This window comes from Rhineura floridana, chromosome 15 (assembly GCF_030035675.1).
Source record: "Rhineura floridana isolate rRhiFlo1 chromosome 15, rRhiFlo1.hap2, whole genome shotgun sequence".
Taxonomy (NCBI): Eukaryota; Metazoa; Chordata; class Lepidosauria; order Squamata; family Rhineuridae; genus Rhineura; species Rhineura floridana.
In genome coordinates, this window is record NC_084494.1 from 15262035 (window position 1) to 15285807 (window position 23773).

Below are 23773 nucleotides of genomic sequence, written 5' to 3' on the forward strand. Positions count from 1 at the left end.
GCGTTTGGGCCTTAAGGAGACAGGCCTGCCTCTCTTCTGCCTGACCTTCTGCTGTCTACGTTCTGCAGGTGAGGGGGGAGTATCCTGTTCACTGTCTGTGTCTGGCTGCAGGGCCTCTGCTGTCCCTGGGGTGGTCTGCAGCTGAGGGGCAGAAGGAGCTGGATTCTCAGGAGGCTCCTCCGTGTCTCCTGCTGCTCCTGGGTCTGCTGCTGTTACTCCCGAGTCGTCCTCATCTGAGGAGTCCTCTGACGGGGCCATGACACCCCTTTTCGCAGCCTTGAAAGGGTGTGGGCTGTCAGTGCCAGCCATAAAGCAGGGGAAACACTCCAAAAGAAATACAGTGGCAGGCCTGCCAACCGTGGAGCTAGTTCACTGCAAGCATTTGGGATCACTGCGGTGTGTAGGAGAAAGAAGAACTGGCAGCTCCAGGGATTGCTGGATACCGTCCAGCAGCCTGACGTTTGTTCCGTGGCTTGGGGTAGAGCATCTGCCTTGCATGCAGAAGGCCCCAGGTTCGATCTCTGGCATCTCCAGTTAGGGCTGGGAGAGAAGCCTGCCTGAAGCCTTGGAGAGTTGCTCCTTTCAGTGTAAACTAGGGATGCGCTAGAATTCGGCCAAATTCAGATTTGGTACAGAATTTTCCATTAATTCGTTTTTGTTGTGGATCAGATTTTTAAGTAGTGATTTTCCATGGCTATTTTCGTAAACAGATTTTTTTAAAAATCCATGTCGAACATATTGATAATAATATCAGTATTTTTATTGATATTTCCTTCAATTTATCGATGTTTCTTTTAATTTATTGACATTTCCTTTCAAACGATTAATATCAATATTATTTTCCAAGGGGGGGGGAAATAGATTGGAAAAAGCAGCCACTTGCGAACAAAGAACAAATTTGAATCGATACCAGCCTATGAGGCCGACAGGTTGCTTTTGAACCGGCACCGGCCAACAGATCCCATCCCTAGTATAGAGTGTACTGAGCTAGATGGACCAATGGTCTGACTCGGTATAAGGCAGCTTCCTGTGTTCTGCTAGGGGCACTCTGGCCACAGACTGCTCTTGCGCCAGGTCTCAGGGCCACTTTTGCAAGCATGGGGTCATGTGACTCAGAGAGCTCATGCCAGAATATGTTTGTAAAGCCCCATCCACACCATACATTTGAAGCACTCTTATGCCACTTTAAATAGCCATGGCTTCCCCCAAAGAATCGAGAAAAGATATTTGTTAAGGGTTCTGAGAGTTGTTTGGGGACCCCTTTTCTCCTCACAAAGCTACAGTTCACAGCGATCAATTCCTCTTCCCAGGGAATTCTGGGAACTGTAGCTTGTGTGTGGGTGTTCCTGCCACTACCCAGCTTTTACATGGGGGCAGCCATGTTTCCCCCCCCCATGCAGTTCCTTTTGAGAGTGCTGGAGTGTCATCAAGTCCTGTCACTTCCAAGGGGACCTTTCTGCTCAAAGTGCGCAGACCCCCTCATAATGGAATCTACAGGAGTGCGGATTCTGGACTAAAGCGGGCTCAAGATCCGTTCTGCTTTATGAACTGCCTGGCTCGAAACAGATGAGCGTAGAAGCTGTTTTCGAGTAAAAAGAATATATCAGATTTGTATGTGTGTGTTTGGCCATGTGCATGTATGTATTAGAACCCCTAGTTGAGCAAACATGGACTGGCAACTGTGGGTTATTGGCTGCAATTGATCTCAGAGGGAGATAGGCCAGGAGACACCCACATACTCACTTTCAGTTATTACTTTCTTTCTCTTTCTCCCTTTCCTTTTCCTTTCTTTCTCTTTCCTTTTCCCTTTTATTTCTTTCCCTTTCTTTCTCTTTCCTTTTTTCTTTCTCTCTTTCCTTTTCCTTTCTCTTTTTTCTTTCCTTTTTCTCTTTCTCTTTCCTTTTTCTTTCTCTTTTCTTTTTCATTCACTTTCTCTTTTTTCTTTCTCTTTCTCTTTTTTCTTTCCGTTTTCTTTCTCTTTTCTATTTTCTTTCTCTTTCCACTCTTCCCTCCCTCCCGTCCTCCATCCCTCCTTCTCTGTTTCTGTCTCTCCATCTTCCTCTCTCTCTTTCTATGATGCTCCACAATATGCAAAAAAAAAAGAGCTTGCTAACATCAAGACTACAACGTATAGGCAGGGCCAGTGCCAGGGGGTGACCAGGTTGGGCCCTGTCCGGGGCCCTTGAAGGGCCCCTCCTTAGGGTGGGAGGGTGGTGCTCCTGTTCCATGATCCATGGCAGTGTCGGGTCCTACAACCCAACCCTGCCAGGGATCGTGGAGAGGGAGCTCCCAGGCATCCCCACCATACAGACAGCACGGGCTTCAGGAAGCCCACCTGCATGCCCCACCTACCTCTCCTGTCAGTGTGAATGCCGTGCGTGCTGTGCACGCATGCTTGCCATTACCCAAGATGACAGCAGGGGCTTCCCTAAGGGGATGATGCCCCCGACGCCATCTTGGTTGATAACAGGCATGCATGCTATGCACACGTCATTCACACAACATGAGATGTAGCTGGGGTGTGTGTGCAGGCTTATTGAGGCTCACGCTGTCTGTATTGGGGGGTTGTCTGGGAGCTTCCTGTCCGCAATCCACCATAAGGTTAGCCCCTTGCCACCCATATTGGGGGGGCGTTGGGCTATGGCACTGTGGGCCTGGGGCAGGCTAGTGCTCAAGGGTTCAGTCATGCCTGGCGCCGACCCTGTGAAGGATGGGATCCATTGGCTGGCGCTGGTTTGAAAGCATTCCGTCGACCTAGCAGGCTGGTTTCGATTCGTGTTTGTTCTTTGTCTGCTAGCCGCTGCTTTTACCAATCCATTTTTTCTCCTCACAAAAAATATTGATATTAATATCAATATTTTTAAAGGAAATAGTGTTAATTTTAAAGAAAATATCTATATTTTTAAAGGAAATACTGATAAATGACACTAAAAATTCAGATAAGTGTGCAATCTGATTGATAGCTGTGTTCCAATCCGTATATAAGGCTGGGAACTCTGAATCAGACCAATTCACTTTCAAATATGTGCCAAACAAAATTCTCTCCCATCCCTAGTTAAAGTAGAACAAGCCCCTAAATTAATGAATAGATTGATGAGAGAACCTGCCCTCCAAATCCTGAACCAGAAACACAGTCAGAATAAGCTGGTGGTCCAATGAATGCTGGCAAATTTGCTGCTAAGGTAACTGGTGTGGCTTTTGAAAACAACAACACCCTGAGATTTGTACACAAGCCAGTAGATTTTGTATTATGCCATGGGATTGCAGCCTGGTAGTTTTTTAGATCCAAAGTTTCTTAAGAGTGAGGATGGATTAGGGTGGTTTGAGAACTTTGCAACTCAGCGGTCCATTCAGCCTCACACTGCTTTCGATGTATTGTGTGAGAGGAGAGCTTAGCACCTCCTTCTCCCTGAAAGCCAAGAGTACCATTCCGCACAGCACTGTGCCCACACTGGCCCCTTTGTTCTTTCTGCCCCACTTTGCTGCTTGTCGGTGGAGCACAAGGTAGGAACACAAGATGAGAGCATCCAAAATGACTGTAAATATTGGATTTTCCACTGTGGTTACATAGGCAGCCTGCAATGAATTTACCTCTCACTGCAAAGTTTGCACAGAGGGTTCTTTCATCCCTGGGCATTTCATGAAGCAAGGTAGTTGCTGCCAGGTTCCAGGCTTCCCAAAATCAAGACATTGTAAGAACCAGGAACATTCCCAGAAGAGCCTTTTGTACACTGGGGAAGATGTTTAGAAAACATGGACTTATCCGACATAAAGACTTGTTCCCCCTTTTTTCCCCCATCCTGGCTTGAAGGGCTGATGACGGCTCTGGGAGAGTGGACTGCAGGCAAGCAGTCTGGTTTTATACAGTCCCCCCCTCCACCAATTCAGTAATGGCACATGTGGTGGGGCTGAGCTGTCCTGCCAACACTGGCACCACTGCTGCTTACCAGGACAGGGGAAGGGTGGATTGGTGGCAAGGTTAGGACCAAGTGGTGCACCAGTGGAAGTGCCAGATTGGTGATGGTGGTCCCACTGGGACATATGCATGGCCCCAACCTTGCCCCCTTCCTGATCCTGACCGGCTAAGCAGCAGCCACTCTGGTGTTGCGAGGGGGCCTCCACAGATCACCACCACCACCATCACACGTGCTCCAGTCCCTTCATGTTGAGCACTTGGCTTTTGTGGGACTTTTGGCGCACACAAATCCATTGGTGTGTTTGTGTGCCAAAGCACACTATTAAAACTGGGCAATAGGCAATGGGCAGTTGGGGCTAGGCATGTAAGAAGGTTTTGTTTTCCATTCTGCCTTGTATATTTGTCGTGTGCAGCACTGTTTCTGTTCAGTTGCAGTTTGTCTTCCACCAAAAACAACAGCAATTTCTGGTCCCATTACCATTTTCGTTGGAATACTCTGACATCCCTAGTTGGGGCCAGGCGTTCTTTCTGGCAGGGAATGAGGGAAGCAAACTTCCTTTAGTTATTTTTTCTCTGGCTGATGAATGGAGCCAAGTTAGTCTCCTCCTTGCCATGATGTTCTTCCTGGGAGGCAGGGGATACATCCCTTCTAATAAATATATAAATAAATAAAGTGTGTGTGTGTGTGTGTGTGTGTGTGTGTGTGTGTGTGTGTGTGTGTGTGAGAGAGAGAGAGAGAGAGAGAGAGAGAGAGAGAGAGAGAGTATTCCTCATAAAATGGGGAATAGTGCTTCCTTACCAAAGGAGACATTTATCACTATTGTACTTTTATTCACACCAATTAGTTTTTTATTGCATTTTTCCTGAGACCCATTAAGTGCAATAAATGAATCTCTTTAACTAACACATTGGAATTGCATTCTGCTTGAATGTTTATGTACAATGCATATTAAAAGAAATTACTGGCACTCTAAATAGATAACCAGCAGGCGTAGGTTTCCAGGGCGGAAAAAAAAGAAATATTGTTTACAATAGAAAACATTCTCGTCAAGTTTGTGCCCAGTACAAGGCAGGTCCAAGGCATTTTGCTGCCTGAGGCAGAACAACAAATGGCTCCTGCCCTACCAGTCAAGTACCATGGCTGGCTGGCCCAATTATTTTGGCACATGATGCAGAAAATCCCACAAGTACCTCTTCCTGAGATTAAAAATACAGTACTCATACATGGGTAAATAACTTAATTATTTGCTGCCCTTTCGTAACACCCAAAATCAACTGCCTGAGATGACCATCTCACTTTGTCTAATGGCAGGGCTGGCCCTAGCCGAGTAGAAAGATTAAGAGGCACCTTTTTTCACAAATGAGCATTTCTGTCCAACATGTAGGCCAGCCTTTCCCAACCTTTAGGTCCTCAAATGTTGCTGGATGATAGTTCCCATAATTCCTGACCATTGACCATGCTGGCTGGGGCTGGTGGGAGTTGTAATCCAGCAACATCTGGGGACCCAAAGGTTGGGAAAGGGTGGTTTAGCTTTACATTCATGTTATAAACCTGGCTGAGGTTTCATCTACATTATACATTTATAGCAGTATAACACCACTTTAAACAGTCATGGCTTCCTGCAAAGAATCCTGGGAACTGTAGTTTGTTAAGGGTTCCAGTTAGGAGATCCCTACAGTTTCCAGAGTTCCCTGGGAAGAAGGATTGGCTGTTAAACCACTTTGGAAATTTGAAATCTATGAAGGGAGTAAATGGAAATGGACTGCCTTCAAGTCAATTCTGACTTATGGCGACCCTACGAATAGGGTTTTCATGGTAAGCAGTATTCAGAGGGGGCTTACCATTGCCTCCCACTGAGGCTAGTCCTCCCCAGCTGGCTAGGGCATGTGCAGCTTGCCACAGCTTCACAAGCCAGCCCCTTTCTTGTCTGCAACTGCCAGCTGGGGGGCAACTGGGCTCCTTGGGGCTATGCAGCTTGCCCACGGCTGCACAGGTGGCAGGGCACATAACCCCTGAGCCACTCCCTGTGGGGGTGATCTTTAGCTGGCCCTTTGCATCCAGGAAACACGAGCAGGGATTTGAACTCATAGACTCTGGACTCCCAGCCAGGCTGTCCTCCCCACTATGCTATGCCAGCTGTATATGAAGGGAATAGGGGTTTCCTAACAATCAATCCCATAACAAACTGTAATTTCCAGGATTCTTTGGGAGAAGCCATCATTACTGCTTAAAGTAGTGTCATAGTGCTTTAAATGTATAGTACAGATGGGGCCTGAAGTCATGTGTAAGAATGGCCTCGCTCTTATTCGCAAGCTAAACACCTCTGGGACCGGCAAAGTATTAAGTACTCACCCTTCCAAGTACAAAGTTGTTCTGTTGTCCTCCCCTCCGTATCAGTACTTAGAATATTTGTATATGTGTGGTGACGGAAGCTCAGCACTCTTAAGAGAGCTGTGTGGAAACTTCTGTCTCTCTTCAGCTCCCCCTGCCCCGAGCTGTGTCACATTCAACACACACAGCCCTCTCTGTTAGCCATTCCCTGGGTTGTGAGTGCTTTCTTTACTGCACTCTGCCTTAAACTTATCCAGGAAGGATGTATGTAATGGGCCCACCTAGGGCCTGACCTGATGTGGGGGAGAGCACAGAACTATCATTAACTGCTTTCTAAAATAATGTTTGTGTCTTTTCTTTCCAGGTTTGACTACCAGGAGCTTTTGCACAACTCCACCTTTTGCATCATTCCCCGAGGGAGACGTTTGGGGTCTTTCCGGTTCTTAGAAGCATTGCAGGTATAACAGGAAGTGGCTTTGTTATATTACAGATCCAAACAGGTTTAATAGTTGTTCGTTTACCTTGGGGAGCTATTGCTTACACAAATGTGTAGGAGAAATTGACACACAAATGCTGACTAACTTTCCTGAGGACTTTTTTTTAAAAAATTGCAAACGCATGTAGAAATGCAGAGAACTGAATTTAAGATTGGAAAAATGAGAAACTTAGAGGAACTGAACTTGACATACTCACCCATTCCTGTCCACAAACAAACTGTGTTACCTCTCTTCTGCTAGCAGTTCAATGAGAGTATGTCTAGGAGCAGCCACATAGTAGTTGCATGACCCACAGAAGTCGCCATTAAATCATGCTCTCTAATACAACAGGAATTTCAAAGGGTGCAATCCTGTACACATTAACCTGGAAGTAATCCCCACTGAGCACAGTTTGACTTGCTCTTTTTGAGAAAGTGCGCATAGAGTTTTGCTGTACATCGTAAAGTTCTCCCCACACATACTGCAGCTCTCTTTCCCCACCTCTTTGATATTTGTTCTTGGAATCTCTCATTGATCCAGGCCGCCTGCATCCCAGTGCTGCTGAGCAACGGCTGGGAGCTGCCATTTTCGGAGGTGATCGATTGGAGCAAATCAGCCATCGTCGGGGATGAGAGACTGCTGCTGCAGGTAACGATGCCTGCACTGTGTTAACGAGGGCAGGCCGGAGTCCAACCAGCCTGGTACAAGATGGCGCCTCCTAACTAGTCTTCTGTGTGGAGCTGTGCTTTTCAAGCATTCAAAGAAAAATTCATGAAGTGTCTGAAGGAAAATAGGTTTGAGAATGCTTTGTGCAGACAGGAATCAAAAGAATATTTAGAATGCAGAATGGAGAGGCAACTTATGTCCAAAGAACCGCTGGAAAAGTTGGGATTTAAAGACCTAACAGAAGAGAAATCAGAAACCCAACCTAAGACATTGTAATGAAGAGAAAGGAAAAGGGAGAAAATCCTGACCATCTCTTATGGAAAGCAGCAAATCTTCAGTAGTACATATTGTGCATTGTATATTTCAAATGTGATTGCAACATGAAGTGCGCCTTCAAAGAAAATGCTGTAACTGTTGGCCAAATAGAAGAGTTACAGTGCAAACCTATATGCTGTCTACTCAACAATAAGTCTCACTGTGTTTAATGGGGCTTACTCTCAAATAAGGGGATAGTATTACTGCAATCCTATCACCAATTTATTGGGAGTAAGCCCCAGTGAACTCAGTGAGAAGTACTTCTGAGTAGACATGTGCTGATACAAAACAAGCCTCCCCTCTGAATAATGAAGTTTTGTAGGAGATACAGTAAATGGTTTTCTTTAGGGGTTTGGGGTGTTAATGGTTACTTTTTTGTTTTTAAATAATTGTTTTATTATGTTCATAATGTTGAAAAGTTGTTTTTGGTTATTATATTTGTTATGTCACTGTCTTATTATTTTTTGTTATTAGGAAATTGTTTTTGCAATTGTTTTTGACATGTATTTTTGTTCACCTTGTTGTAAGCCGCCTTGAGCACAATTTTATGTGGAAAGGCGGCATACAAATAAAATGATGATGATGATGATGATGATGATGATAACTGTACAGCAAGCAGAGGTCATCACAATTCTGACCAGAACCGTTTTTTGGTAGCTTCTTGCATTTGAAGAAACAACAAAGAAAAAGAGCTTTCCCAGTTAATCTGAAGGTGCACACACACAAACAGGGTCTGAAACAACTAAAGATAGCTAAGCAGATATTTCAAGAGTGTGATATACAACTAAGGCCCCATCTGCACTATACATTTAAATCAGTATTCTACCACTTTAAATAGCCATGATTCCTGGGAAGTGTAGTTTGTTAAGAGCACTGAGCTTGGTTAGGAGACCCCATTCCCCTCACAGAGCTACAATACCCAGGGTGGTTTAACAATCAATCCCTCTTCCCAAGGCCCTCTGGGGAGCTCTGCGAGGGTAATAGGGGTCTCCTAACAATGCTCATCACCTTTTTATAGACTGGACTTCCCATGATTCTTTGGGGGAAGCCATGACTCTTAAAGTGGTATAATACTGCCTTAAATGTATTGTGCACATGGGGCTTCAGCCATTCTCACAGCAGACCCACTGAAATCTATGAGTCTACTTTATGACTGGCACTGAATACCACCCAGAGCGTTAGCCGTGTTAATCTGTTGCAGCAAAAACTACAGAGAGTCCTATGGCACCTTAACTAACAATTTTTATTATGGTTTAAGCCAGCCTTTCCCAACCAGTGTGCCTCCAGATGCTGTTGGACCACAACTCCCATCAGCCTCAGCCAGCATTGCCAATGGCCAGGAAAGATGGGAATTGTGGGCCAACAACATCTGGAGGCACACTGGTTGGGAAAGGCTGGTTTAAGCTTTTGTGGACTGGAACTCACTTCATCAGATGAATGGAATGTTATCCTAAGTTGGCAGGTCTGTGGCCCCATCTGCACTATACAGTTAAGGCAGTATCATGCCACTTTAAACAGTCATGGCTTTCCCCAAAGATTCCTGGGGATTGTAGTTTGTTAGGGATGCTGAGAGTTGTTAGGAGACTCCTTTTCCCTGAGTTCCCCGAGAAGAGGGATTGGGTGGTTAAACCGCTCTGTGAGGGGAACAGAGCTCTCTGTCATGGCCCCGTCAGAGGACTCCTCAGATGAGGATGACTCGGGAGTAACAGCAGCAGACCCAGGAGCAGCAGACTCAGAAGGAGACATGGAGGAGCCTCCTGAGAATCCAGCTCCTTCTCCCCCTCAGCTGCAGAGCACCCCAGATACAGCAGAGTCCCTGCAGCCAGACACAGACAGTGAACAGGATACTCCCCCTTCACCTGCAGAACGTAGACAGCAGAAGGTCAGGCAGAAGAGAGGCAGGCCTGTCTCCTTAAGGCCCAAACGCTGAGGACTCACACCTGCTGTCAACCTTGCTCTTTATAAGGCACACCTTGGCCGCAGCTTGTTGCTGACTGCAATGTCAGGTGTGGCTTGTGTGTTCCTAGTTTCCTGGCACCCTCTTTCGGACTGACCCCTTGGCACTTGATCCCGGACCTCTACTGACCTCACTTCTGGACTCCTGACTCGGCAAGTACGCTTTGGACAAGCCTGGCCCTTATCAGCTCCCCTCCTCCTAGACCTGGCAGATTTATGACCAGACTGCCGGCTAAGGACTTTGCTTCCCTGCCAACCACCCAGGAATTTCCAGCCCCCCACCGGCACTGCTGATGCAGTGTAGAGCTGACACTCTCTTAACAACTCTCAGCATGCACCCTTAACAAATTACAGTTCCCAAGATTCTTTGGGGGAAGCCATGACTATTTAAAGTGGTATGATACTGCTGTAAATGTATTGTGCAGGTAGGGCCTGTGTGTATATGTGCATGTATAGATATATAGAGATATATGCACACATACACACAAGAGTGTAGAGGTGGGAAAATTATTACTGGTGAGGTTAGAAAAATGACATGGAAAAACCAAAGACTGTGGCCATTATGTTAAAACTTAAATGGACATAAAATAAGTACAGTGACCAAAGCAGAGCCAATGATAAAACAATGATCCTGACATTGGTGAAGTATTTAACACCTAGAGTGGGAATAAAACACTGCTATCTTGATTCAGGCCACAGGTGATAATACTGAATTTCTTAATGTAGTGGTTTCATGCTAGACTCTCCCTTTGACGAGCATAGTAACTTATTTCATTGCACTGGCTGTAAAAGGAAATTTCCAAAAGTATTATGGACTCCCCCTCCCCCCCCAGCTCAGAACATTCTGACTTCCTAAGTATAGATAACGTAATCCATGTGAGTGCAGTGTTTAGGCAATGCCTGTCATGCAGCTTGTTTGGTTGTTTCAAAGACCTTTACCCTTCACTTGTGAGGGCCCCTGCCCCTGTTTTTAGAGCCGACATGTCTGGGTGTATAATTGTGATTGGTAATAAATCACTGTGCTGTCTCTTTGTCATACCCCCATCCCCTCTGCCTCCTTGCAGATTCCATCTACAGTCCGTTGTCTCCACAGCGACAAGATCCTGGCGTTCCAGCAGCAAACCCAGTTCTTGTGGGAAGCGTATTTCTCCTCTGTGGAGAAGATTGTGCAAACCACCCTTGAGGTGAGTCACAAAGGCCTGGGCACTTGCTTCCGGGGGGGGGGGGCAGTTCTATGTCTAACATTTCTAAAAAGCCAGACCAAAAAACAACAAAATACTGTCTTCATCTGCACTTAGCAGGATTGAACCCTCCGCTCACCATTGGATGAACAGAGGGTTCAATCCTGCTCTCTGCAGGGCTTTGCTCTGCAGGGAACACACTGGCGAAACAGGACCAAGCCAGATTGAACCCTACTCCCCTGTCCCTCAACTGATGCCACCCGGTGACTTCAGCTGATTGACAGGTTGGTGTCATTTGGGGAAAATGGACTTGCAGGCCATAATGGATCCCTTGGCGGGCCAAGATTGGTCCCCGAGCTACAGATTCCCTACTCTTGCTTTAAGAGGATCTACAGAAACCAGCAGCAAAGGCCATTGAGCTTGGGTGCTTCCACATTAGAGGTTTTAAAAAAATTAATACAGTAAATGCATATATACAAATCACATAGTTTTACTGGATTATATTTATAATATTGGTATTTATATTGCTGGTATTTATAGCTATGTGATGGTCATACAACTATAAATACCAGCAATATAAATTCCTATATTATAAATATAATCCAGTAACTACCACAAGTTGTTAATTTGCTACACAGGAAAATGAAGAATTGTATCTCTTCTTGTCAAAATTTAGTTTTACTCCTGCAGCTTTCTCATATTTCTCAAATCCAGTTTTTAGATCTGGTATAGCAGTAGTTGCGTCTTCCACATCAATATCATTTGCATACGTATTAACTAGGTGATCACACTCTACCTGGTAACCCACAATATTCTGGCTTTGCTGTAATGCTTGTGCAAGGGGCTCTAGGCAAAGGGCAAAGATCTGCCTTAGCGCCATGTATGGTTTTGTAACAACAACACTGGTCCTTACCGTGGCCACATTATTTTTATATAATTTGCTGATATTTTGGCTAAACTTATTTCCCAATTGATATTGCAATGGAAACTCCAGTCCAAACAATCAAATCCTTTGTAAACATCAAGGGGCATTATTGCTAATGGTTTCTCAGTAGAATTGTGTATAATATTGAGTGAGAGCCAGTGTGGTGTAGTGGTTAAAGTGTTGGACTATGACCTGGGAGACCAGGGTTTGAATCCCCACACAGCCATGAAGCTCACGGGGTGACCTTGGGCCACTCACTGCCTCTCAGCCTCAGAGGAAGGCAATGGTAAACCCCCTCTGAATACAGCTTACCATGAAAACCCTATTCATGGGGTCGCCATAAGTCGGGATCGAGTTGAAGGCAGTCCATTTAAATCTCTTGGTTTTTTTAATCCCCCATGTCTCCTCCCTGCCATGCCCCCAGAATACCCCATTTTGTGGCTACTGCTAACTTCTGATGGCTCTTTGTCTGCCAGTCTGGCCGTCCTAGGCAGACCCCCAGTGTAGCCAGCTGAGTCCTGGTGGCGTCACAGCTGATCCGGGACAAGGGGCTTCTGTCTGCAAAGCCTGGTGGAGTCCATCGGCACCAGCAGCCTGCTAGCTCAGCTGGGGGTCCGCCACATCCAACTCCCCCCAGCCTGGCGTAAACTCAGGTTGGATTGCTCTCCAGCTCTACAAGCTTATGCATCATTGCTGCCTCCCAATTTTTTGTTAACCATTTTTGGCTGTTAGGGGGTGACCTATTTTTTTGCATTTTTGTGCCACTAGTATATGAACACCAATTATTACCTTCCATATTAGCTCATTATGTTTAATTTGTTTACCCATATACACTAATAAAATTGTTAAAGGATATAAGGGCATGGGGAAGCATATTATCACTGAAATTGCTTTCATCAGTTTCCCCCCAGAACCTTTTGATTAATGGGTATGTCCATTATATTTAAGCTTTTTGGCACTGCTGAGGCATTGCTTTAAAACGGAGGTTCTGCACACACTTAATATAGGGCTATTTTATCCATTTATGTCCTCCCCCATGTAATATGGGGGGGGGAATGAGTTCATTATTGCTGAAAGACTGTATGTTTTGGACAGAAAAGAGTTGATGGATCCAGGAATACTGCAGGAAACTGCTTTGGTAATCCTGGCAAAGGTGCCAAGGATCTTCTTTCTTAAGGAAATTAAGAAGTAAATGACTCACAATAAGAAATAGCTGGAGATTCCCCTGGAAGGTGAGAGCCATTTTGCCTTTTGGCCAAAGAGTATGCCTTTCTCTGCCCTCCCCTGCAAGAGTGGTGTAATCTAAGGCCCCATTCACACCATGCATACTATTATAAAACAGTCTTTGGGTTTCCCCCAAAGAATCCTGGGAACTGTAGTTTGTTAAGGGTGCTGAGAGTTGTTAGGAGACCCCTATTCCCCTCACAGGACTGTAATTCCCAGAGCGGTGTAACAATCATAGAATAGTAGAGTTGGAAAGGGGCTATAATGCCATTGAATCCAACCCCCTGCTCAATGCAGGAATCCAACTTAAAGCATACCCATTCCTTCTTCTTAGGGAACGCTGGGAATTATAGCTCTGTCAGGGGAATAGGGCCTCCTCACAACTCTCAGTACCTTTCACAAACTACGTTTCCCAGGATTCTTTGGGAGGGAGCCATGACTATTAAAGGTGTATAATAGTGCTTCAGATGTAAGATGCAGGTGTGGCCACAGACACTGAGAGCTGAGTTTGGGCTCTGTACGCATTTTAGGGAGTTGGCTGTAGACGTTGGCAAACATTGTCAAACACGAATAAGCTGCCCGTGACCTCCTTCCAAAACAAATGAAACCTGAGTCAGCCCTGTGCCCCTGGAACTTCTCCCTGCTTTGAGAAGTGACGTGAGCATTTTATATACTACATTTATATCCCTGCCTTTCCTCCAAGGAGCTCACGGTGTCATATGCTTTTTAAAATGGCTTTTTAGCTTAGGGGAGGGAAGGGGTGGGAGGGTGGGTGTGAACACGATAGGGATGTATAAAATTATGTACAGAATGGAGAAAGTGGATAGAAAGAAGCTTTTCACCCTCTCTCATAATACTAGAATCGAGGGTCAATCAGTGAAGCTGAATATATGGACAGACAAATGAAGCACTTCTTCATGTACAGTTCATGGTTCAGCTATGGGACTTGCTTCCCCAGGATGTAGGAACAGCCACCACCACCAAGTTGGATGGCTTTATTGGAGAGATTTAGACAGATTCATGGAAGATAAGGCTATCAATGGCTACTGGCCATCATGATGGCTGTGTTCCAACTTCCAACATTAGAGTCAGGGGTGTAGTCATCCGGCGTCTCAGGGGAACAAAGACCTCTTACCTTTTGGGGCCAGGGTCCCAGCCAGGTCCCTGTGTACAAGCCATTCATCATGAGAGGAGAGCATGTTAGCCACTGAGAAGAGTCCCTGTACTTTCATGCCGATTGGAGCCAGAGTGAAAGGAGATGAGTCAGCCACTCTTCTCAGTAACTACCACACAGTCTCGCTTTTCATGCTGATTGGCTCTTAGGGATGTCTGTTGTAGTGGAGTGTGCAGAGGGCAAGGAAGATGAGGGAAAGTGGGAAAGTGGGTGTGGCTATGAGGGGGTGTGGCTGTGACTATCATGAGGAGACCCTGCACTTCTGAATTTGCCACTACACTACCAATTAGAGGCAGTATGTGTCTGAATACCAGTTGCTAGGAATCACAAGTGCGGAGAGTGCCTTTGTGTTCAGTTCCTGCTTGTAGCTTTTTATAGGTAGCGGAGTGGCAGCTGTGAGAAGAGGGTGGTGGACTAAATGGACTGTTGGTCTGATCCAGCAGCCAGGATGTTCTTATATATGGTTCCACTAGGGATGGAAATATCTGTCAATTTCAGTTCTCTCAGTTTCTGATTTTTCCATTCTTAAATTCAGTTCTACAGCTATTTGCATTTTTTAAAAGATAAGATGTCCTCATGAAAATTCTTCAGCATTTTAGAGCGAATATCTCCAGTGTGGTGTAGTGGTTAAGGTGCTGGACTATGACCTGGGAGGCCAGGGTTCGAATCCACATACAGCCATGAAGCTCACTGGGTGACCTTGGGCCAGTCACTGCCTCTCAGCCTCACAGGAAGGCAATGGTAAACCCCCTCTGAATACAGCTTACCATGAAAACCCTATTCGTAGGGTCGCCATAAGTCGGAATCGACTTTAAGGCAATCCATTTCATTTTTTTTTCATCTCCTACTAAACACATTTTTATATGTAGTTTTGTTTAATGTTCACATTTTGCAAGCTATTTATCCTAATACAATGCATCTTTGTATGTTATTTTCACGAATATATTCATTTTTATGCACATTTCCCCTTAATATATGCATTTTTGTAATTATTAGAGAACTGCATTGCAAAATTTGGAGAAGTGCATATTTTGAAGGATGGCTATGTTACAGTTCTCATATTGTTTTGGAAACTGCGAATTTGGTATATTTGGCTTTAAATGTGAACTACATTGAATTTCTCCCCTATCCTTAGTTCTGACCACTTTCACCTCTTAAGAATCCTGTGAGGTAGGTTAAACTGACTCAAAGATCACTCAGTAAGATATTCATGGCCTGGATCACCTTAGTCCTAGTCTGACACTCTAGCTCAGATGTGGGGAACTTTGGGCCCTTCAGTTGTTGCAGAACTACAATTTCCATCAATTCCAACAAACATGGCCAGTGGCCAGGGATGATGGGAGCTGTAGTTCAGCAACATCTGGGGGGCCAAAGGTCCCCCACACATGATCTAACTACCACACCATTATTAACACAAGAATTGCCTTGTTGGAACAAACCAAAAGGCCCAAAGAGCCTAGCATTTGGCCTTCAGCAGGACTGCCACAGATGTGTGCAAGCAGGCCATATGATGCTGGCAACCACTATCTGGATATGACCTCTAACCATTTTATCTTTTATGCCAAGTCTTTATTAACTGGACATATCTGCAAAGGAAAGGCCTGTTGGTTGGTTAGTATGTGTGGGTATTTTTTTAATTAAAAAAAAATCCATCTATGCTAGCGAGCATCACTTTTCTGTGAAACTGAAAAGAATAAGAAGAAATGTATCCAAAGGCCATGGCTGTTGCTGAGCACAGAAGAGTTACAGAATTGCACATTGTTTAGTAGCTGATGCGTTATGGGAAATGATCTCTTGATCTGGAAATCTGGTGATACACAGGAACTGCCAGAGCTGCTCTTCATGTCCTGCTGTTCTCAGCATCAGCGGAAGCTGAAAACACCTCTGCTGCATACTCTTCTCTAAAAACAAAGAAGAGCCCTGCTGGATTAGGCCAAAACGAGCTGCCTAGTCCAGCACGGCTTCCTCATGGCAGCCCAACAGCTACTTCTTGCGAAGCCTTGCAGGAAGGCAGGAAGGCGACAACTTTCACTTGTTTGCTCTCCTAAGCAAGTATTCAGAAGTACACTGCCTCTGAATGTGGAGGCTCTATAGGAATTATGTCTAATAGCTGCTGGTAGACAGGTCTTTCTACATTAAATTGTGAAATCCTTCTTTAAAATCACTTAAGCCGGTAGCCATTACTGCATCTTGGCGGCAATGAATTCCATAATTGCATTGGGTAAAATAAGTACTTCCTTTTTTCTGCTCTGAAGCATTTTTTTAAAATAGATTTTTATTCTACCTTTCTCCCCATTATGGAACTCAGTGTAGCATACATGTGGTTCCCAGGAGGTCTCTCGTGCAGCCACTGACCAGATCTAGACCTGCTTAGCTTCAGCAAGGTGGTGGTCCCATATGCCTTTCAACCATCCACTAGGACCAACAGCCCATCTATGTCATTACTTGACCCTGAGTTCTAGTAATACAACAGTGGAGTGGGATGGGGGTAGAATCTTTATCAATTCTCTCCATGCCATTCATAATTTTATAATGTTCTGTCATGACCCCCCCCCCTTTCATCTGTTCCTTCTCCCAAATAAATGAATGTTGTTCTACTCAAGGAAAGAATAAAGAGGTGAATCGCTGTTTTGGGGGCCATATTGGACAAGAAATACTCTCAGATCTTGCATTTACTTATTAAGACAAGTCAGATAAGCTTTGCAAAACTGGATGCTGTGAAAACTGAGCAACGTGCTTTGTATAAGATCTCAAGGCCTGTACAGGTGGAGTTTGGAAATCATTTGGGAACACCTGATCTGCTGGATCAGTCCAGAGTTCCTTGCAAGAACTTAGCTGCTTTATGAAAAATATAAATACAGTTAAATACGGTTTTAATTGGCTTTTAAATATGTGTTTTTAAATTTGTATATTTGTTATTATGTTTTCATTGTTGTAAACCGCCCAGAGAGCTTTGGCGGTGTACAAATGTAGTAAATAATAAATAAATAAATATCCCAAGAGGTCACCTGCACGTAGATATGGTAGAGAATTCCGACAAAAATGGAAAATGGAAATAGAAACTGCTGCAGTTCCTGTGTTCGTGTGTGGCTAAGACTGGAAACCAGTCAAGCTAATATGACTGTTCATGTAATTCTTGTTTTTTTTAAGTCTGCAAACAATACGTAATTAACGATGTGGGTTTTTTGTGTTTTGACATTTCCTTTGCATTGAATTGAAGGTAAGTTGCATAAATTATGTAAATGGTACATAAGTTTAGGCCAATGGCTTCTCAAGGCAGAGAGAGAAACTAATTTTTCCTTAAGGTCCAGTGAGCAATTTGGGAGCACCCAGTTATATCAGCCTGATCAATGCCTGGATTGTGTAGTAGTCTTCTGGGTGCCTGAAAAGGAAGAGCTGGTTCCTTTTAGCCCAGGCAGAATATAAAGCACCAGGGAAACCTTGTTATTTGTTTCCTAGCCTTGTTAAAGACAGGACAGGCGAAGTGGTGAGAGCGTAGATAAATCCCTGAAACTTAGAGCTGTTTATCCAAAGCTGAACACCTGAGCCTTTAAAACTTCCCTGGCTTGTTCATTATAAGGGCACAGCCTGAGATCCTTATCCATCGGGGGTGGGAAGCACTTGTCTCTGTAAAATGTCCCAAGAGATTCTGAGCCTGGCTACATGTAAACATTCACCGCTCAATAGTTCTGCCCGATGAGAATTCTGAAGTTCCTCCACCCCACACTAAGAGGCAGAGAAAGTAGGGATGTGTTGGAAGTACAACAGCAGGGACCACTCAGTCAGTAACTTAAGAGGTCAATTCTGTTGTTGGTCTGGCTGACATCAAACTCTGATTGGCTGTAGGTTTTAGGCAATTGGGAGTTAGCTTTCATTGTGAGGGAGACTGTTGAGATTTGACAGTTGGTAGGAGATGGAGGGAAACTTGGTTCTGAAGGAGTTTTTCCCTTGTCAGATTTGCTCTTTCTGAAATAATGTGAAAACCAAAACACAGTCATCCTTTAAAATTCACCCTTATCCAAATTTTGCAGTGCAGTTCTCCAACTAAACAGTGTTCACAAAAATACATATATCAGGGGATAGTGTGCATAAAAATTAATATATCCATGAAGATAACATATAAAATGTATTATATTTCAAGAAATTACTTGTACAAATGTGTACATTAGTCAAACCTGCATACAAAATGTGTTTATTAGGAGACATTCACATTAAAATGCTGAAGAATTTTCATGAGTTTTTTAAAAATAAAAATAGCAAATTGCTGCAGAAATGTGGAGAGACTGGGAAAATGAGAATCTGGGAGAACCAAAACAGTCAGATCCTTCTATCCGTAATTACATTCTTAATTTTTTTATTCCAATGCAAATGAAGCACAGCACAAAAAAGGAAAAGAAAGTCATCAGTTATGTATTGTTTGTGATCAAAAACAACAACAGTGAATATTAATTGCATTTGCTGCATTAATTTCTATTCTGTACATGGGATAATGAAGCAAGCATCAACAATTTCCATTCTTGCTGAAATTCACTGACATCTCTAGAGGTGGACTGCTCTTACAGAACCCTATTACGCTCACCATGAAGCCTATTGAGTAACCATGGGACAGTCAGTGCATCTCTTACCTACCTCATAGGGTTGTTATGGAGATAAAATGGGGTGACGGGGACCTTGGAGAAAAGGTGGACTGTAAATGTAATAAATACATATATGTGTCTTATACAAGTTCTGCTGCAGCTTAGCACAGCTTGGCAAAAATCTTAATAATACTTAGTGCTTATACAGTATATAATGCTTTTTGGAGTGTTTGCACCACTTGATCTACATTGTCCTGATCATCCTTCCAACATCCCCTAGTACAGGAGTTCCCAAACTGTGGTCCATGGGCTACCCATGGCCTCGGGCTTCATTCACGTGGTCATAGAATAAGGGGAGAGGTCCTGTTGTTGATCAAGAACTGGCTAGGAAGCAGAAAGCAAAGAGTAGGAATAAATGGACAGTTCTCCCAATGGAGGGATGTAGAAAGTGGAACCCCACAAGGAGCGGTGCTGGGATCTGTGTGTTTTAACTTGTTCATAAATGATCTAGAGTTATGGGTGAGCAGTGAGGTGGCCAAGTTTGCTGATGATACTAAATTGTTCAGGGTTGTTAAAACAAAAAGGGAATTCGAAGAGCTCCAAAAGGACCTCTCCAAACTGAATGAATGGGAAGCAAAATGGCAAATGCAATTCAATATAAACAAGTGCAAATGTATGCATATTGGTTGTTGTAGATAATTCAGTGAAGATGTCGACCTAGTGTGTGGCAGCTGTGAAAAAGGCAAATTCCATGCTAGGGATTATTAGGAAAGGTACTGAAAATAAAATTGCCAATGTTATAATGCCATTATACAAATCTATGATGCAGCCTCGTTTAGAATACCGTGTACAGTTCTGGTTGCCCCACCTCAAAAATAATATTGTAGAGCTGGAAAAAGCTCAGAAAAGGGCAGCCAGAATGATCAAGGGGACAGAATGACTCCGCTATGAGGAAAGGTTGCAGCATTTGGGCCTTGTTAGTTTAGAGAAAAGGCAAGTGAGATGGATGGAAGTGGACTGAAATATGCATGGCATGGAAAAGGTAGATAGAGAAAAGCTGTTCTGTCTCTAGAGTTCTCTCTAGAACTCGTGACATACAATGAAGGCGAAAATTGGAAGATTCAGGACAGACGAAAGAAAGCCCTTCTTCACACAGCATATAGTTAAACTGTGGAATTTGCTCTCGCAAGAGGCAGTGATGGCCACCAACTTGGATGGCTTTAAAAAAGGATTAGACAAATCCATGGAGGATAAGGCTATCAGTGGCTGCAAGCCATGATGGCTGTGTTCTGCCACCCTAGTCAGAGGCATTATGCCTCTGAAAGCCAGTTGGTAGAAGCCACAGGAGGGGAGAGTGCTCTTGCACTCAGGTCCTGCTTGTGGGCTTCCCATGGGCATCTGATTGGCCACTGTGAGAACAGGATGCTGGACTAGATGGGCCACTGGCCTGATCCAGCAGGCTCTTCTGATGTTCTTTGTTCTTAAGGTCTGTGGAGTATCTGTGGATTTGTGGTTGAAGACGGGAAAGGACACATCCATCACATTAAATATTCATATTGACTTTTAATTGTATTTTTATTGCTTCTTTTCTTATATTGTATTCGATGAGGAATACTCTTGAGTGCCTTTGCAATACCAATCTAATCTTTTTTACCTTGAGGTGAGTAGGGCAGTTTGCAGATGATCTCACAGCCTCCGTCGGTTTTGGCAGCTTCAGGAGCATAATGCTGCTTGCATGATGACAGCTTGATTTCTCTTTTGTTAGATAATAAAGGATCGGATATTTCATCAAGAATCTCGTCCAAGGTTCTTCTGGAACGCCCTTCCAGGAGGACTGCTGGCGCTTCCAGAATACTCCACCCACCTCAACGACTTCCCTTTCTACTATCTGCGACATGGTATGGGAATCCTCGCTCAACTCCACCATCACCCTGACATCATATTATGCCCCCTCTTTGCCCCCCATTATTTATTTATTTATTTATTATTTTATTTATACCCCGTCCTTCCTTCCATCAGGAGCCCAGGGCGGCAAACAGAAACACTAAAAACACTTTAAAACAAAATAAAAGACCTTAAAATACATTAAAACAAAACAATGTTAAAAACATTAAAAAAACACTTTAAAAAATCTTTTTAAAAGGGTTACAAACATATTAAAAGACATATTAAAAGCAATTCTAACACAGATGCAAGTTAAGGATGGATGAATCTGTCAATTACAATTTCTCTCATTTTCTTATCCCCCCTGCCATTTTTTCCCATTTGTAAGTTGCATCTGTTTATGGTTTATTTACATATTTTTAAAAGTCCTTGTGAATTTTTTTTGCCATTTTTGCAGATGTTACTCCTAATGTACATATTTTTGCGAGCAAATTTTCCTAATATAATGCAGCTTTGTATGATATTTTCACCAGTATATGCACTTATATATGTACTTTCCCTTGATGTGCACATTTTTGTACATGTGGAGAACTGCATCTCAAAATTGAGGAATTGCAAATTTTGAATGATTTTGTATAATTTGCACATGGTGTGAACCAAATGGAAGTGCTGCCCTATCAATAATAATAATAATAATAATATAGTTTTATTTATGCACAGTCCTTACTGTCATGTTTGAGTGGTTGCCTTCATCTAAATGTTTTTGGTATATCTTCTATAAACCTTTGAGTTCCCTGTAGCATGCTGATACCTTCCTCTTGTTTTTTCAATGGCCCCATTTTTGCTATAGTCCTATTGGCACTGGCCAACTGAGTTTGCTATTAGAGGGAGTAATAATGATTACCACACCATCAGCATACACCTTTGCCGTGTTAGATCGGCAACCTAGACAGGTTTCTACTCCCAGTCAACTTATAATCAAACAGTGGGAACACTATGGAAGGGATAAACAAAAGCGCAGAGAGTAGCATGCAGGCAGATGATGTTACACAGACTATACAACTCCCAACTTGCTATGCCTGAAACTAAGCTAGTAACTAAGCCTAAGACTAAGGCGCCCTCCGTGGCGCAGAGTGGTGAGCAGCAGTAACGCAGCCGAAGCTCTGCTCATGGCCGGAGTTCAATTCCAACGGAAGGAGGAAGTCGAATCTCTGGTAAAAGGGGTCGAGGTCCACTCAGCCTTCCATCCATCCGTGGTCGGTAAAATGAGTACCCGGCACATGCTCGGGGGTAAAGAAAGGCCGGGGAAGGAACCGGCAATCGCACCCCATATATACGGTCTGCCTAGTAAACGTTGCAAGATGTCACCCTAAGAGTCGGAAATGACTCGCACTGTAAGTGCGGGGACACCTTTACCTTTTTAAAGCCTAAGACTGCAGGAGGGGAGAGTGCTGTATGCACTCAAGTCCTGCTTGCGGGTTTCCCATGTGCAACTCCCTGTTGTTATGGGTGTTGTGTGGGAGTGGAATGATTGTGGATGCTTCCTGGTGAGAGGAGGGAGCTCCAGGGGTGGGGAGTGTTGTCCCACCTTTCGATGAGAATGTAAGTTGGGGTGGTAGCAGCAAAAGTGGGAGTGATGCTGCTACCTGTACACACACGCTCGTGTGTTTGGTGGTTGTGGTTGTTCGTCTTCGTGGTATATTTGTGTTATAATATATTTTAGTTATTTTGATATTTAAGATATTTTTATATGGTTTGAATTGTCTTAAATGTGTAATTTGGTTTTTATGATTAATGTTAAGATGTTAACATTTAAGATGATTTTTTCAAATGTTTTGTATTGTTTTAAATGTTTAATTTAATTTTTACAACACTGTAAACCACTTAGAGACTTCTTTTGAAGTATGAAGCGGTATACAAATTAAATTACTACTACTACTACTACTACTACTAATAATAATAAACTGGTTGGCCACTGTGAGAACAGAATGCTGGACTAGATGGGCCATTGGCCTGATCCAGCAGGGCTGTTCTTATGTTCTAAGTGTGTGCAATTGACACAATCGCTTGTTTGTTTATTTATATTTTATTTAACAAAATTTACATACTGCTTGATTTATATACTGCTCTAAGGGATTTACAGGAAACATTAAAATTATCAATTAAAATAGTTACAAACAAGGAATTAAAAACTTTTTTTTAAAAAAATGAATAAAACAACAGTAAGCTAAAAATAAAGACACATCAACATCTATATGTCTGGATAGACTTGCCTAAACCAAAATGTTTTAATCAGCAGCCAAAAAGAATACAGTGGAGGCTGATGTCAGTAGGCAGGGATGTCAGTAGGTCTGATGTCAGTAGGCAGGGAGTTCCAAGTGTAGGTCCTGCCCCACTAAAACAACAATTTCTTACAAGTGTGGAAAGAGTATTATGTGGCACCTGTAACAATGTCATTTCTGCAGACTGAAGCAGTCGAGTGGACACATATGGGGTAAGACAGCCCTGCACGTAAACTGGTCCCAAGCTGTTAAGGGCTTTATATACCAATAGCAGTACCTTGAACCTCGCCCAGTAACAAATCAGCAGACATAGCAGATATCTAAGAGGTGTTATATGCTGACAAGTGCTCACTCAACCTTTTAGCAACTGTGCTGCAGCATTCCGCAATAACCGCAGTTTCCAGGTCAAGCACAAGGGAAGCCCCACATAGAGTGTATGGCAGTAATCCAATCTTTATTTTTAATTTATTTTAATTTTTAACATAATTTAATTTATTAATCTCTTCCCATAAAATACCCTGAGGTAATTTAACAAACAAAACAACAATAAAGTCAGTTCTGATAAGAAAACAATTTGAAGTCCAATACAGAAATGGCCTGGCATAAAAATCTCCACTTAAAAGGCTTGTTGGAAGAGAAAGGTCTTCAACCAGCACCAGAAAGATAATAGAGATGGCACCTGTCTGATATGTACCAAGAAAGGAATTCCAAAGGGTAGGTGCCACCACACTAAAGGCCCCAATTCGTACATCGTGTGGAACAGACCTGATGAGATGGTGTCTGCAGGAAGCGCTCTCTTGCAGAGTGCAACAATCAGTTGGGAATATAAACAGTGAGAGATGATATTTTAATTATCCTGGTCCAA

General features: G+C 43.5%; 1 protein-coding gene across 2 annotated transcripts in view; it reads left to right on the forward strand.

Moving 5' to 3' along the window:
- Window positions 1–23773, forward strand: part of EXTL1 (exostosin like glycosyltransferase 1) — a 90283-nt gene that overhangs the window by 47649 nt on the left and 18861 nt on the right. For both annotated transcript variants that reach the window (XM_061597149.1, XM_061597148.1), the window contains exons 2-5: window positions 6613–6706; window positions 7265–7372; window positions 10726–10845; window positions 20508–20640. In XM_061597149.1, the coding sequence (XP_061453133.1) occupies window positions 6613–6706; window positions 7265–7372; window positions 10726–10845; window positions 20508–20640 (455 nt within the window). The remainder of the gene's footprint in view (window positions 1–6612; window positions 6707–7264; window positions 7373–10725; window positions 10846–20507; window positions 20641–23773) is intronic.